Below are 17,614 nucleotides of genomic sequence, written 5' to 3' on the forward strand. Positions count from 1 at the left end.
CTCCGCAACGGGAGAGGCCACAACAGTGAGAGGCCCGCGTACTGCAAAAAAAAAAAACCAAAAAAACAAAAAAAAGATAGTATTGAAATGAACTTTAAGAACTTTAGAGTCTTGCTAAAGTAATCCTAGCCAAACATTTATTTAGTTTGCTATGCCATAAACATTGTTTCTAAAATTAAAATATGGCTTATGAAAACTGTATTTTGTCCTTTTAGGCAATACATATTCTAAAATCTTTTATTGAATGATAGAATTCATTACATGCTCCAGTATACCCTGTACTTCTGATGACTAAATTACCACCAAAATTAAGTGGAAGTAACTGAGGGATTAAGCATGAAGTATAAACTAAATTAAGAAATATTTTTAGACTTCTTGTCCAGGACTCTTAATTGTACATTATTATAGCTCTAATGTGTCCATGATATTTTTTATGCTAGTGTAATCTATAGTCTATCAGAAGCCAGAGTAGACAAGAAATGCCAGAATCAATTTTACTTGTAAACAAAGAACAGTCTGATGTGTAGAGTTCTCAGTTTAACAAGATTGCCACGATATCAATCTTTCCATTTTTTTTCAGTGTTGCTATCTTCTAATGAACTTCAGCATCAAATTTGACCTATTACTTTACCTGGGCCAACACTAGTATTGAAAGGGCAAGGAGGCTAAAATGACCTCTATCTGAAATATGACCCTCTTCCTGCAAAGAGATGGCCTTAGATTTTCTTTTAGTGCAGGAGTTGTCCTGCTCTGGGCCTGACCAAAGGAGAGCTACTGTGTACTGTGCTTTGGCTCTTTGAACCGTATGATAATAGATTCTAACCATACCACTGCATGCATATGAAATAAATTGAATGGCAGAGCTAGTTTACTACTCAGCCTTTTTTCTAGCATTTCCTTTTTATGGGATGCTTCAACCTCATTAGTATTTCAGGAAAAAACTGGACCCTGTCCATCATTTTGGTTGTTGCTTTCCTTTTCCTGGCAGACGGAGCCTAAAGTTTCAATAGAGGAAGCAGGGAGGGATACAACACATTCAGAGTTTATGAAAGATCTTACTTACCATCAAAGTGAAGGTTTCCAGATACTCCCACTCTGTTTTCTTATGATCTTAAGTCTTTGATGAGGAATTAAGGACTGCAGCCAGGGCTACAGAAGACAGGGAGAGGTGTGTGGCAGAAGGCACTACACAGTGTCCTGAAGCTGTTCATTAATTATAAATGATGCTGCAGACTGAGCAGAAACTATTAATATCTTAATAATTTCTACGTGAGCACTTCTGAGAGAAATCTGAATCTGTACACTTAAATGAATATTTTCCTGCTAGCTTCCATTGCCTTTTTTTTTTTTTGTGAAGCATTCTCTAGTGGGTTGTGTAGACACTTTTTTTTTGATGGAAGAAAATTGCATAAACAGTTCTTCAACTTGGGACAGTTGGTAAGAGAGAAATATTATTTTATCTAGAAGAACTCCTGATGGAAAACATGATTTATTTACTTAACTTTTTACGTTAGAGAAGGCTGCAGACTAGGGGGGAGGAAATGTATTCATTCCTTGCTGCCTGTGGTACATGGTGAAAAGGTTCAGTCCTGTCTCATTTTCCCCTTCATTACTGGGTGTGTGTTTCCTAAGTCTGCTGTTGGTTTCTTTTGTTTACTGTTTACTAGGTGCTGTGAGGTCTGCTCTTTAATGTGCCTCATCCTGTTCTTCTGCCACAGGGTGTGAAGACATTTACTGATTTGTCCTCTGCTCATGCTACCTCTAAACAGCCATGCGCAAAAGAAAGAGGAAAATTGCATCTTGTCCGTCAGCTCCTCACACATCATTCAAAAACTGTGCCCTTAATATAAGAAAAGTACAGTCTCTCTTGATTTCATTACAGAGAGGTATAGCGATTCATCACAAACCATGCCCAGAAAAGACATCATCCGGAAACCTGATAATTATTTTGATGTGAATAACGGGGAAAGCATCTTAATTTTTTTGTCGTGTTAATGCTTCTAACTATTGGCACAAATGAACATGCCACTTTCTGCCTCATAACCTCACTCTTCCATTTATTTAAATGTCACTAGGGTGAACTTTCCTACTTAAAGTTGTTCTAAGTAGGAAAAAATGACTCTGAAAGATATACATGGTTAGTATCAAGACAAAGATATATATGGATTGTTTTGCTTGCTTGTTAAATTAATTGGGAATATTCAGTGCTCATTAGGTCCTGGCTCTGTTTCCAAGTCAGAAAAGGCAATCAACAGAAACATTAAAATCAGGACACGCTCTGTGTTACCATTTTCAAATCCTAAGACTCTACATCTATATCTACATCTATGTATTTGTATCTATACCTGCATCTATATATCTTTTGATGAGCGTTCAGTAGCAGCTTTGTCTTTTCAATTAGTGACACTGTCTTAAATCCTAGCAGCTCAGAAACAAAACCGGCGCAAATATTCTTGCCTCTGGTTGAATTTACATTCTATCTTGATGTTGAAAACAAGTTACAGACATGCAAAACCTCTCCCTCCAAAACAGCACTGTGCAAGGATGATGCTTATTGTATCTGGAGTTTATTGTATGGGCCAGGCTGTCCCTTTCCCATAGTGTCTTCATTTATTATGCTAATTGTCTTTCCAAGTGCAGGCAGGAGGGTATCCGCCTTGTGAAATATTCTCAGCTGGCGGGGGTGGGGTGCGTGTGTGGGGGGGTTAAAAGCAAACCTGTTTTGTGCCTGAATAAAACCAAAAATCAGTGTGCTTCTTTTCAAAGACGGGAGGGTCAATACCATGGTTGTTTTTGTTCCCATGAGTTATGTAACCGTGGAGATTTGTTTCTTTGCTTTCGGGATTTGTACAGAACACATGAAAGCTAAACAATAGGCGGGAGTCACAGGAGCAACCCTCGAGCTGTGTCTTGGAGTCTGTCCTCCTAGGTTTGGGAATCTCCAAGTCCATCTCCAGCGCTGCCTGTGCGTGTGCATGTGTGTGCGTGTGCGTGTGTGTGTTTAGTTAGCTGGCACGCAACACACTTCCCCAGGGTTGTGCTTCCTTTTTCCTGAGATTTGGCGAAGGGCAAAGGGTCGGAGTCACATGGATACAAAGCACTTGATTAACGTCCAAGTCACCGCTGGGGCTGCCGGAGCCGCCTCCCCTCCAGCCCCGGCAGTGCGAGGCCAGAGCCGCGGGGCGCGGTGCGCAGGTCCCGGGCGGGAGCCCCATCCCCCGGGAGGGAGTGGCCTCGGCACAGCCCCCAGTCTCCCGCGCCCGACTCCCGGCGGGCGCCCCCTCCTCCGCCCCCGCCCCGGCCTCTACCCGGCGCGTAAAGTCGCCCGGCCCACCTCAGACCCGGCGGAGGCGGCAACTTTCCCTGCCGGCCGCGCGCGGCCGGGGCAGCGGCGGGCTGCACGGCGCCCACCATGAGCGACGAGAGCCGCGGGGACGGCCGCGCCGAGAGCGCCCGGGACCTGGAGAAGCAGCTCCGCCTGCGCGTGTGCGTGCTCAGCGAGCTGCAGAAGACCGAGCGCGACTACGTGGGCACGCTGGAGTTCCTGGTGTCGGTGAGGGGCTCTCGGCGACACGGGGCGCGGGCGGCTCGCGCGGCATTGTTAGCTCGGGGACCGGGGACCCGTCCGGGCATCGCGGGCACCCGAATCCGCGCGCCGACGCTGGGTCGCCGGGGGCGGGGGTCGTTTTTAATGGCTGGAGACGCGCCGAGTGGCCGGGGCGAAAAGTTAGCTCGCGTGGGAGAAGGCTGTGTTTCAGGGAATCCCTGCTGCCCCGTCTCTCCTCACTCTTCTCTACCCCCCTCCCTGGTCTGCTCGAGTGCGTTGTGTAATTTTTTTATTTTTATTTTTTCCCTTGTCTTCCTTCCCGGGGATTTTGTTTGAAGACTCTGGCAGGGTGGTTAAAGTCTGTCTGCTACATTCAGGTACCTAGAGGTAAAAAAAAAATATCCTGTTTCTTCTGGAGCTTGAGTTCATAATTCAGATTACATGGCAGTGAAGTCCCTTTAGTTATAATAATCTTTGGAGCATAGGATTCTGGTGAGGGGTACGGAGGGCAGCGGGGCTATGATGTCCAGCAGCTGTTGGATATGAAAGCCACGTGTAGTGCTCACCGCATCCTCGTCCTACTGTCTGCTCCCTCCACCCCAACCCCGGGGTTTAAATCGGCTGTTTAAATCCCCCGCCCCCGTGGGTTCAGCTCCCGGGTCCCGTGTTCACACTGAGCCCAGGAAAGCGGCAGAATAAAACAACCATCCAGCAACTTCAAGCTTTCGTAGAACTCGCATGAACTTTGTTTCAGAGTTTCAGCTTGACTCACTGGAAGTCTGCATTGAAAATGTTTCATTCATGTGAGGGCCAGGAGGGGCAAAACTGAGTGAAGGAAACTTCTTAGACGTCACTCAAAAGTTGAATTTTTTTCTGTTCGCCGCTGCAAAGATAGAATCTGAGGGTTGGTTCCTCTCTGCCCAGATGCGCGGGAGAGCATCATTCAGAGACTGAGGACCTTTAGCCTTTGCTAAAATCTCCCTCAAATCTTCTGACTTCCTCTTTCCACCACCCTATTCCATACCCCCTTGGTCTGAAGGGGAATGTCTCAAAGGCCAGACTTCCTGCTCAGCTTTGTAAAAGAGGTAAGCTGTCTGCTGAAACTCATGAAATTCCCTCCTTGGCTCAGGCAAGAAGGAAAGAACACCGTCTCAAGTGATGTGAGATGCACAGGTTGGCTTCTGGTTGACGTCTCAGATTAAAATCAATATACTTGAGCCCCCAGGGGCCACATTCTTTGGAAAGGTATGGGTGTTTGAGAATATACTGGTAATTGGTGATAAATAGAATTGTTGTACACTTCCATGCAGCAATGTCAAAAAAGCATGTTTTTAAGGAAATTTGACTTTTCATAGCTTCAGATTTGGCTTTCATGAAACTTTGTTGGTGACCAAGTCCTTTGGCTTTTGAAGAATCTTGGTGACTCTTCAGGTTGCATTAGTTACTCCTTTCAGGAGGTGTATGAAAAAATACTGAGCAAAAAAAGTCCTAAATTACGGAAATAGACAGCTAATCTAACCTACCTTAAAAACCAATTTGTTGATCTTTATTTAAAACATCAGTTTTTCCTCTGATCTTAACATCTGATTATTAAAATTGATAATGTAATTCTGTATAGAGTTAAGTCAAAAATTATGGGAGGTATAAAATAAATTGCATTTTACTCTTTACAAGAAGATCATTTTATGATTTCATTCTTATCTCATTCAGAAATTATGGACTCTTCCACTTTTCCTTTTCTTTATTTGCTATTTTTTGTGTACACGTTCACACACACACAAACACTAATTGGCCTGAAAGTCTTCCGAAACAAGGGTTAACCCTGACTTCCTTTTAGTCTTATAAACGTTCAGAGTCTAAGATCTACTTATAATACATTATATCTTTTTTGGGGTATTATTTATAGCAACATTTCATTCTCACCTATTTTATGTGGTTACCTTCAGTGGATAGAGTCAATGTAGTTTTAATTTTATCCTGAACTGATATGCACCAAGAGCTTTAAAAATATTCAAACCCTTTTGCCTGGTAATTCCTTTCCTAGGAATCCATCCTAAGGGAATGGTCAGAAATGCAGACAAACAAAAGAAGTTATTTTTTAAAAAAAAATACCTGTAGTATTAAATAAGTGCAGTGGTAAATTTGCTGCAAAAATTGGATAATGAATTCCTAAGTCAAATTTAAATATTTGTTAGATTAGTCATTGTTTTTGATTTCTGCCAGTGCTTCAAGTCGTCAGTATGGGTGAAGGTAATTCTCATCTTTATTACAGAGATGAAAAAAAATATTTTTGGTTTTACCAAGAACATATTTTTACTTACAGGCCCATAAAGAAGCAAACAATTTGTATTATGGCTCTTGATTAAATGATCATATGGCCTGAGGGGAAAACTTTTTTTTTAATAAGATGCTTTCTCTTCTCATTTCCAACCTTTGGCCTTTTAAAGAGAGAGCACCTCCCCGCTCATCCCCCGACCCTCAGATAGTCCGTGAACATTGCCTTTTTCCTCCCCCAGATGTATCAATATGTATGATCTATATGCACCTTCTCTCTAGTCACCACCCAGGCACACACTTCTAGATTGAACAAGGCTCTGACCTTGAAGCTGCTGTCATTTAGAGTGGCGCACTTTTCCCATGTGCCAGGATTTCTCAGGCCTCTTGTGCGGTATGCGGGATCTTAATTCTCCAACCAGGGATCAAATCCGTGTCCCCTGCATTGGAAGCTTGGAGTCTTAACCACTGGACCTCCAGGGAAGTCCCTCAGGCCTCTTCTTCTGCTCCTCTGTGGCACTCAGCGACCTGCTGGATTCCTACTGGCATTTCAAGGCTCTTCATCTCCTTCAGTAGAACTTTCATGATCCCGTCCTCCCTCCCGCCCAGGCTGGAGTGCTCACTGCTTGGTACCCACTCTTCCCTGTAGTCACTGCTTCCATGGCACCAAAGCAGGCGTAGGCAGGATTTGTCTACTTTTGTCTCATTCTTCTAGAATGGAAGCTTCTTGAGGACAGGGCCACATTTTACTCGTCTGTGTTTCCCTGGACTTTTGTGTAGTCCTTGTGACACTGTAAGTACTCAAGAAATGCTTACTGAATGAAGGAATGGAGGAATCAGTGAATTCATCCATCTTCTAAACCTCCCACCCATTTTTAAGGACAGTTCCTCAATGATCCATAAATTTCGGATTTTGTTTTTTTTCCATTGGGTCTGTATAGATAGTGGAAGTTACTTAAGTTTCATTCAGGCACATATGTATTATGTAATAAGAAGCTTTAAATTAAACATGTAGTACCTGCATAGAGCCTGTGCTCCGCAACAAGAGAAGCCACCGCAGTGAGAAGCCCACGTACCGCAACGAAGAGTAGCCCCCGCTCGCTGCAACTAGAGAAAAGCCCGCACGCAGCAGCGAAGACCCAGTGCAGCCAAAAATGAATAAATAAAATAAATAAATTTATTAAAAAGGAAGAGAAACATTTAAATCTGGCATCTAGGTATTAAAGGCTTTGTAACACACTATTATTTCAGTTCATTGTAGTCTAAATTTTCATTTGGGACCATGGACGTTATCTGGATTCATTATTTTTAGGTTGTAGATAAAATGGTAGAGAGTGATGGAATTTGTTTGAGTTTATGTTCTTGTTTTGCTTGGGAAATGAAATCATTAGAGTACTCGAAAACATTTTTTTTCAAAAAAATGATTTTATGGACCTAATTTCCAGTATTTGATGTCCAGAGTCTGGACAGTCGTAGGTGGTAACTGGTTTTCTGGAGAAAAGACCAACCAGGGCCGATTTCAAGGATGCATCTTATACAGTCACACAGGGCTACCCACTCTGAAGGACCTCGAGCTTAGTTTGATGCTCTGCCATCACTGTCTTGAAATTCTTGCTAATTTTATCTTTGAACTTGGGCTTTGCAAGTGAAGTCCGGTGGGACAACAGGGTGTGAGCAGAGCAGATACACAAAAGAAAAAAAACCAGCTTTACACCTTAGTACCTTTCATAGCACTTTTTGTCTTGCCTTTTGAATAAAAGGTCTCACGTTTGAATTTTGCACCAGGCCTGGAAAATTGTGTAGACACATTTCACTGTGGCAAGTGACGTTGAGGCAGGGTGATCGTATCATTTTTGTTTAAACTGGGACACTTCTGAGGGTGCAAGGGGGTGTGCTATTAATAATTACACAGGGAAACAGATGTAAACTGGGATTGTTCCTGGCAAATCAGAAAGCATGGTTATTCCCCGTTATGGGCATATTAAGACAAAAATTTTGAGCTATGTGTCTTGTAAGCAAAAAATTTAGAAATTTGTTAGCTGTCTGAGCTTTGACCTCAGATACCCCAGAATCTTGAGTCCTGTCTCTAATTGCTATACAGAGCCACAGATGTTGGCCATGCCGAGTGTCTGATTTTTGTCTCTATTATATTCTCCTCTGCCCTTTTTCTGTGTCTCTGAGTCTCTGCTTCTTCTCTGTGTGTTTCCCTTTGGTCAGTTTGGCCCTTCCCATGGTAATCTTGGCTTCAAGACAGTGACAGCAGGTTGCATTCTCTGTGACGACAGCCAGAGATAGTACGGTGCTTTACAGTGTACACTGAGCAACTGCGTATTTCTTATCTGACTTGGCTTCATGTACGTGCATCTCTTAGCTCTTTCAGATGGTACCCCTGAGAGCTTCTGGATTCTGGGGTTTGGCTTCAGGGGTCCTCACAAAAGGTCGGAGGAGCTGAACTGTGTGGCTTCAGGCTCTCCACCCTGGCATCTCCTAGCACAGCCCCACCTTCTGATTTGTGTTATTGTTAAAACAGTTAGAAAAACCCCTCCTCTGTTTGGTAAACTCTGAGAGAACAGGGATGCATTTACTTCCTCTGTACGCCTTTCTTGGCCTCATCACGGTGCTTTGTAAATAGCAGGTGCTCAAGAAAACAAACGGACAAATAAAGCAGGAGCAAACAAAGGGGTTTGAATGAATCCAAAAACAGCTTCTGTCAGTCGTGATCCGGACGTTTCTAGGGAAAGATAAATAGATTCAACACATTATGCTTAGGCTTATGTTATGGGTTGATCTGTATCCCCCTCAAAGTCATACATTGCAGTGCGAACCTTCAGTCTCCAAATAAGCACAATGCCGTGTGGGAGGTGAAATGATAGAGTAATAAGCAAAGTGTCAGGGAGGCATCAAGGGACGCCCTCAGCCTGGGGTCGAGGGAAGTTTGGGGAAGAGGTGATAATAGAGCTGGCTCCTGAGGGATGAGGAGGAATGTGCCAGACTTGGAAGAGAATGATCCATCCTGAGAGAGTAACCGCGTTGAGGGTGACCATGGTACGGCAGCCCGGGGGTGCTGGCATGCCCTGACATGCTCCAGATGCTGAAACATTCTTCATTAATGGGGATAAACACTTCTGTATGCTTTTTGGTTCTTGGTAGGAGATAAGGTAAGTTCAGGCCAGTTTGAGAAGAGTTCCATTCTTAAGAATTCTGACTTCAACCAAAGCCAATGGGAAATCAGTTGTGAGGGGACACTTGCTCTCTTATTAATGATAAACAAGTCTGAGGGCTTCCTTGGTGGCGCAGTGGTTGAGAATCCGCTTGCCGATGCAGGGGACACGGGTTCGAGCCCTGGTCTGGGAAGATCCTACATGCCGCGGAGCAACCAAGCCCGTGCACCACAACTACTGAGCCTGCGCTCTAGAGCCGCGAGCTGCAACTACTGAGCCCGCAAGCCACAACTCCTGAAGCCCGCGTGCCTAGAGCCCCCGCTCAACAAGAGAAGCCACTGCAATGAAAAGCCCGCGCACCGCAACGAAGAGTCGCCCCCGCTCTCCGCAACCAGAGAGGAGCCTACTTGCAGCAACAAAGACCCAATGCAGCCAAAAAATAAAAAAATAAGTAATAATAATAAACAAGTCTGAGACCTCCAAGGTTGGCACTGGGAAGGGGGTCCCTCATGGGAAGAAGTTGCCAGGCCAAGATTCCCTGAATCTGTGTCTTTGCGTTTGGCCTTGGGATTCCCTCTGCTCGTTCTCTATTTCCGCCACCTCCCTGGCCCTCAGCCTACACTGCCTATTTGGTCGTCCACATGCGCATCTTAATCTGGGACAGGTTATAACCTTCAAAAAGTTGTTACTGTTTACTAAAGGGGAGCACAGACCAGTAATCCCGGAAACGACACAAAACACAAACATCGTCTAGTTGTGTAACACAGATTTCTGCTCCTAGCAAAGTGATCTTGCTCTCAGGGTCTGCAGACCCTGCCCTGCTTTTATCCTAAGCCTTAAGACAGCTCCTGTTTGATCCCCCTGACTGGGCACTGCTCCTGGGCTGACTTGACTGGGTTCTGTTTTTCTAGTCCTTAGCCTGAATGTGTATTCATGAGGGTGGTGTCAGGAAGCAGCCCTTAAGATGCCTTGACTCTTGTAGTAAACATACTGTGAATTAAGTGGGGCTCTTGGCATAATTCTGATGTTTGGAGTGTTAATCGTGGCTAGAACTGACTCTCTGTACAGAGGGATGTGTCTTTAGTCTTAAGGTTTCATCTGCATATTTATACTGTGTTATAATTTGATGACATTAAAATGAGTAGTCTTTATTGAGATTAGTTATGTTTCTTGGCAAGAGAATTCCGTCAGCAGGGTTGAGGAGCAAAAGTTGAAGTCTGGTTACCCATTAGGAGTTTCTGCCATTTCACTGGTCCGGGTAAGAACTGTGGAATGTTTGATCTAAGGTAGAAACGATGATGAAGATAAAGAACTAAACCCAAAGAAAACGCAGACAACATCAAACCAAACCACAAAACGTCAAACACCCAACAGCCACAAGACATTTCTTGGGTAGCACCTTTAGCATTTACGTTCACTCGGAAGTGGAGGTTTAGGTAGAATGGAGAACATTAGGGTGGCCTCTAGTTTGAAGGTAGGATGGGGTGTGTCATTCATTCAGAAATGGAGTGCAAGGGACAGAACAGTGTGGAGAGGAGGAGAAGAGTGAATTTGGTTTTCAACTTGCTGAGCCACAAATTCTGCTGTGATTTTTGAAGATAATAATTTGGAACTTAGGCAAGAGTTTAGAGATCTACAAAGTATTGATAGCTAATCATATATATTGAAGCCATCAGGTAGATGAGATGGCACAAGGGGAGCAATTCAGGGAAGAAAACATGCTAACCAAGAGTAGGATGTAGGGAGCTGATATTTAAAGTCTAGGGAAAGAGGAGTGTGCCCTGGTGACTTGAACTGAGCTTTCAAAGGTTGAAGCAAAGAACCAGGAGAGAGTGATCTCCTGAAGGCCACGGAAGGATCTGGTTGCCAGAGGAAAGGTTTCTTTCAACTCTCAGAGTTTTACAGAAGTAGGTACTGTGAAGACTGAAGAGGCCACTGGATTTGGCAATTAGAACATCATTAGGGTTTTGGCTTCAGGAGCATGTGTGAGCAGAAGCCTAAGAATGAGCTGGAAGACATGACATGAGTGGAAGCTGAGGAGATGAAGACGAATGGAAAAACTATTCAAGGAGGTTGGTGATAAATGCAAGGGGAGAAATAGGTTATTAACATAAAGGGATAATTTTTGTCTAGGGATGTTTGAGGGAGATGAGTATAGCCAAGGAGAAGGAGACGATAGATAAAAACAGGGAACTAAAGCAGCTGTAGCAGAGCCTTGTGGAAGTCAGATGAATCTTCTGGTAAATCAAGAGTCCCCGTGGCACTGGGAGGCAAGGAAGGCACTTGGTATGTTCCGTGGTATGCCAAGGAACATACCCACAGCAAAACGTCATGACAGAGCCTAAGAACAAGCAAGCTGTCTCTCGTATATTTTTAAAATTCCGCTGCTTCTTTAGTCTGGAGCTTTCGGAGACTGCTGGGGTGGCCTTTGCATCTCCCTGTGACAGCTCACCAGCAGTTCTCTCTCCTGCATTGGGACAGTGGGGTGAAGAGCACGGTATAGAGCACGGGTTTAGGTTAGGGGGCCTGATGACCCAGGGTTGAAGGCTTGGCACTGAAATTTACAAACAGTGTAGCTTTGGGCACCTCACCTAGCCTCTTTATGCCTCCTTGCATATTTGGAAAACACATTCGATAGTATCTCACAGGGCTGGCCTAAAATTAAATCAGCTTCTGTAGGTGAACTGTGAAGTGTGAAATGTGACTTTTTAAAATGCAACATACAAATTTAGAAGTCAGAAGAGGGAAGTAAGTTCCCCTGATTTATTATTACCTCTGTTATGACTAGGTTCAAATCTTGGAAATAATGACATAATCATTTTTTAAAATCATGACACAAATTGTGTAAAATTTATGCATTACATTTAATGCACATAGCAAGCATTGTGCACACTTTTAAACAAGAAACACTGGTTTATCTGACAACATTTTAGTCTGATTACAGTTTTTCTTAGTACTTGTCTTTTGAGTGTTCTTTTACTCCATACCTGGCATTATATTTTAATACCAAATAAGACTGTTATGCTTGAGTTTTGGGTATAACCTATTTGACCTAAAAATAGTTGTTCTTGTTTTTATTAATTCTTTAAAAATCTTATTTATAATATTTACTTTTCATAACAGATGCATTTTTATTATTCTCAACTTAGTAAATGTTTCTTTGCTTGAAAGTGTGGTTGGGTCACTTTTCCAATGGTTTTGAGTGAAATCACTCAAATCTTGACACATCTAATAAAAACATTTTTTTCCTAATTTTTTCCCCATTCTCATGAACTGTTGCATTTGATCCATGAGTTCAGTGATTGTGATTTTAAGAAAATTGATACGTTGAGGTTCTGATATTTAAACACTTCTGATCAGTATAGATGATTTCAGACTTTGAATCTGTGAATAATTTGTTTTTTAATTCTAGCCTTGCCGTATAGCTAAGTATAGTGTACAAAAAAGGACCTATCTCATTGGAGAATATCTGAGCCCAAGGACATTATGTTCTGTCATTAATGCTAAATGCATATTTTCCATGAAAAGGCAAGCCCTTCATTTGAAAAGGTTAAATGGTATAATACTTAAGAAATGACTCCAGCTGGTTAAATTTAGAATACTGATATGAAACTATTTTCTGAGTTTATAGGAAAAATCTAGCAATATAGAATATGAATGGGTAAGCATTTTTATTCAGTTTAAAGCCTCATTTCTCTGAGAAGGTCAGATGAGGGTTGATATCTATGTTTGACTTTGCTTTGCCACTTTTGTGAGTTTAATTATCTATTTAACTTGTCTTCTTGCCAGGAGGAGAGGCTTTATAGATGGTGACACATTTTCAGTGGTTATGCAAGAAACATTGATGTTTTCCTTCAGTGCCTTGTAATGCCTCCACTTAGCCTTAGTTTCTTGCTCCCTTGGATTCTCGTTTTTTTCTTATTTGAGACTATTGCCCCAAAGAAAGAAATCTTAGGATTCCAAAAATGACATCTCACATTCCAAAGTTTTATTTCTGTCAGTAACACTAGGGGAAGAGCTATGGAAAGACATTATTTTCACCTAAACGTTAGTCCCACACCCACACATTCCAAGATTATTTTAATAGCTCATTATTTTCCCAGAGGTGAAATTATGAGTAAAGGGGACTTCCATTTTATATACTGTATATCTATGTCATGTTTGACTACTTTGTATAACTTTAATATATATAGAAATATTTTTTATTTATATATTTTACATTTCACACATTTTCTGGAATATTCTAGATACGCCTTTATCTCAATTTTTCTTGTCCCTCTTAATAATGAGATCTCTGGCAGAGACTTCTAATTACCTCCAATATCCGTTATTTTTTTCTTCTGTAGTAATAAAAGTTTTAGCATGATTTTCCATCTTAAGGCTACATTTCCCAGCCTTCCTTGCAGTTAAGTATGGGCATGTGTCCTGGTTCTGGTTCTGGACAGCGGATTGTGAGCAGAAGCAGCATGGGTAACTTCTAAGGTATTCTTTTATAACAAAAGACTATGCACTCTCCCCCTTCTCCCTGGCTGGTATGAGGTGTTGATGGCAGGTGATGGGGCAGCCATTTTGGACCATGAAATAGAAGTCACATGTTGAGGATGACAGAGGAACAAAAAAGGAGTCGTTTCTTTATTAAAGAAATCTAACCTGTAGCGTATCAAAAATGGGCCTATAAGATAAATCAGTATTTATTGTATCTAACTCTGTCCTAGTCATTTTTTTGAAACTTCACATTTTGCTTCCAAATTCTTATTGATTTATGCAAATTATTAACAAATTGGCAAACTTTAATATATTTTTTTGCCTTTGTCTTGTCAAACAGAGTAATCCTAATATTTAAAATTTATTTGTAGTTTTTCTTTAATGAATCTTCTCTAGCTCAGCAATGATTTCCCAGGATTATGCTAAAACTCTGCTCTCTTCTTTTCTACTGGTATATTTTAGTTTTTTTCTTTAGAAAAAGAACAGTTTTTTTTTTTAAGGCTGTACTTATAATTCTTTTTCCGGAAGGCCAGAATTTTTGTGTTTATTATATATATTTATAAGGATGTTTGTTCAGCTGCTTTCTCTGAGGCCAAACAACAGTAGTTTAAACAACACAGAAGGATGATTTGTGCGTATGGAAGTGGTATGTAATCAACATGCCTTTCTTGCATCCTCTCTTGGCGCTCTGGTTATTTAATTTTTCAATACTGTTGCCCAACAGTGTCCAGGGGAGTGAGCAGCTCAGCTCCATCAAGTCATTCAGAGACCTCTCTGGTCCTTCTATCTTACTGCTCCACTGTCCCCTAGGACCGACTAAATCAGAGTCTGTAGGACAGAGAGCCAGTATCCATGTGGTTGAAGTTGGCTTGCCAGAACCGCTTTCATGTTCCAGCCCCAGAGGGACTGATGGTGGGAGACACATTCCACACATCACTTGCACTGTCATCCCCTTGGCCAGAACATGACACGGCTGAATCAGCTGCAAGGGAGGCCGGGAAATGTAGTGTCTAGTTGGGCAGCCATGTGTACAGCTGAGATGTGGGGAGTTTTATACTAAAATTAAGAAGTGGAGAATTCATACTGAGAGACGAAGAGTAGTCTCTGCCACCTTTTCGGAGTCAGTGATACTTTAGGCTTATTCCTCAGAAAATCACTTGTATTAATTCTTGGATTCCTTTACTGTAAGAACATATTGTACCAAAATACCATTTGGATTATTTTACCTTAAAACGATATATTCTTGCCCATATAGAAGTCCGTTTCATATCTTATATATGTATCTCTTTACATATGTTTGTAAGGGTTCCCTAAAGGTTCCCCCCCCTCCCCCATTGGCTTTGACTACAGGAAGAATTTGAGAGATTTGGAGATTTTGTGTGATTTAAAAATTTTTTGGAAGTCTCCCCCTGACAAAAAAAAAGTCCCAGGATAATCTGGAAATCATTATTCTGTGTTTGTTTCGTGTCAGGCACTGCATATTCCTGTGTAACTCACAACTCCCTTCAAGGCTTATATCCTTGTAACTCACACCTGAGGACACCCTGATGAGCTCCTAAGTGGGAGAGTGGGGATTCTGAGCAGATCCATTGTGTTGCTGGTGATTCGCTGGCCTGGGCATTTCTAGATGGTGGGAGCAGTGTGATTAATCAGGACTAGGAAAACCAAGACAGGTGTTGGGACCGGGACACAGAGCTTGTTGACTCCGGAGGTACACAGAGGCTAAAAGACAGGAAGGAACAGTAGTTCGTTTCAGGCAAACCGTCAAGAGCAAGCGAGCAGCAGAAGCTCACTGTCAACCCAAGACAGGGGTCAGAGCCGGGCAAGCACTCAGGAGCCAGAGATTACCCACAAGTCAGGAGTTTCCCTCACAGAAGTGAGGAAGTGCAATGACCTTCAAAAAATAGACAGCTCTAGCTCTGGCATTGGTAACGTACATTATTACTGAGACTAGTTTCAGTTTAATTGAATTCCTTTTGGGTCAGTCGGGATCTCTATGTGCTTATTTACTTAGTACTTCACAGCAGGTTTGAAGCCGTTAAATATAAATAGCGTTAAATATAGCTCATGTTTTATTCCATATATGATTAAATCATAAAATATTTGAGACAAGTGTCAATTTAACACACGCACACACACCCCTTCTAGTCTCCAAAATGTATGTACTGCTTGGCATTCAATGGATATTGTATAGATCACATTGGTAGAAAGCATTAATGTAATTTAAATACAAATGAAGTGAATCCCCAGAGTTAAATGATCATTATTCCTGGAGTGTTTTGTTTGCCAAGCCTACTTCTTTTGATGGGTTGGATGAGGGAAGGTAACTGGCCTTCAGGTAGTCACAGAATGAAGTTTGATAGATAGGCCCTGTTATTTAGATAGGGGCATTTCCCTTAGTTTCTACCAAGGACAATTAGTACAACCGTATAATTGTATAATCTTAGAGTCCAAAAGGGAATCATGCTATGGATGGATGAGTATAGTTTTCTACTGAAATATGAGAAGTTGACATTTCTCCTGTACATTTTTCAGTGAGCTAATAATCCTCACATATAAATTGTACCTTCTCTGTATGGTGAAATTTTTTTGAGAGTAGCAAATATTCTTTGGGATTTACTTCCCTTTTTTTTAGCTTGTACTTAAGGGTGACCTAGTTATAAGGAACGTGATCAGTTGGACTGTCAGAAAATTTGAGAGTTAGGTTGATACTTGAATGGATTCTTAATTTTAAACATACACATTTCTATAGTTGAGGATTTAGGTCAGATTCAACTTTCGTGGCATTAGGAAAATATAAGCAAATGTTAGGAGAGATCCAGATAGTCAGCCAGGATGTTTGAATAAATTTTTTAAAAAGGAAAATCTGCTAACAAGATTTAAAGAAAAAAATAGCTTTATTCTATTGTATTATATATCCTCCCTACAAATTATTTTCCAGTCTGCCAGACTTCAAATTCAATTCTATGATATTATAGTATTTTCTTTAGTATTTAATGTCTAAGTGAAATTTGCAGTAATTTTTTAATAAATACAGAACTAAAAAAGTCTATTAAAAAGTACCACAGGAAATAGTATGGAGGTTTCTCAAAAAACTAAAAATGGAACTACTGTATGACCCAGAAATTCCACTCCTGGGTATATATCCAAAAAAAACCCCAAAACTAATTTGAAAAGATTCACACACCCCAATGTTCATAGCAGCATTATCGACAATTGCCGAGATATGGAAGCAACCTAAGTGTCCATCAACAGATGAATGGATAAAGAAGAGGTGGTATATATATTCAGTGGAATATTACTCGGCCATAAAAAATAATTAAATTTTGCCATTTCCAGCAACATGGATGGACTTGGAGGGCATTATGCTAAGTGAAATAAGTCAGACAGAGAAAGACAAATACTGTATGATATCACTTACATGTGGAATCTAAAAATACAACAAACTGGTGAATATAACAAAAAGGAAGCAGACTCACAGATATAGAGAACAAATTATTGGTTACCAGTGGGGAGAGGGAAGGGGGGGAGGAGCAATAAAGGGGTAGGGGTGTAAGAGGTATAAACTATTAGGTATAATATAAGCTACAAGGATATATTGTACAGCATAGGGAATATAGCCTGTATTTTATAATAACTGTAAATGGAGTATAACTTTTAAAAACTGTAAATCACTGTACTGTACACCAGTAACTTACATAATGTTGTATAGCACCGTACTTCAATAAATGACATTCAGAATATTCTAAAAAAAAAAAAAGGAACAACAGAGGATGGAATCAGTGATTTTTTTTATTTGTTTACAAAACCAACTTGTTTAATTTGCGAAAAACCTTATTTTCAGTATAGTGTAGCTTATGTGTCAGGTCAATTTAAATAATAGCTCTAATATGATAAGCCTTATGGTTTATCCTCTCCAATAATTGTTTTAAAAAACATAGAGTTTAGATATTTTGATTCTTAATGTTCCAGGGACTATTTATTGAGCACCTACTGTGTACCAATCACTGTTCTTGGTTCAGGGGATATATCAATGACAAGAATTAAAAATTCCTAATTTCATGGGGCTCCCAATCAATCCAGGAGATACAAGAGAAATGAGTAAAATGTGTAATATATTAGTTACTCTAAATGGCAAGGAGAGTGA

The 17,614-nt window shown here is 41.2% G+C and overlaps 1 protein-coding gene across 1 annotated transcript in view; it reads left to right on the plus strand.

Moving 5' to 3' along the window:
* Window positions 1-3,363: 3,363 nt before the first annotated feature.
* Window positions 3,364-17,614, plus strand: part of PREX2 (phosphatidylinositol-3,4,5-trisphosphate dependent Rac exchange factor 2) — a 284,172-nt gene continuing 269,921 nt past the window's right edge. Inside the window, exon 1 of the mRNA XM_065895649.1 lies at window positions 3,364-3,553. Within this exon, the coding sequence (XP_065751721.1) occupies window positions 3,413-3,553 (141 nt within the window). The 5' untranslated portion in view covers window positions 3,364-3,412. The remainder of the gene's footprint in view (window positions 3,554-17,614) is intronic.

The sequence above is a fragment of the Phocoena phocoena genome, chromosome 17 (assembly GCF_963924675.1).
Source record: "Phocoena phocoena chromosome 17, mPhoPho1.1, whole genome shotgun sequence".
Taxonomy (NCBI): Eukaryota; Metazoa; Chordata; class Mammalia; order Artiodactyla; family Phocoenidae; genus Phocoena; species Phocoena phocoena.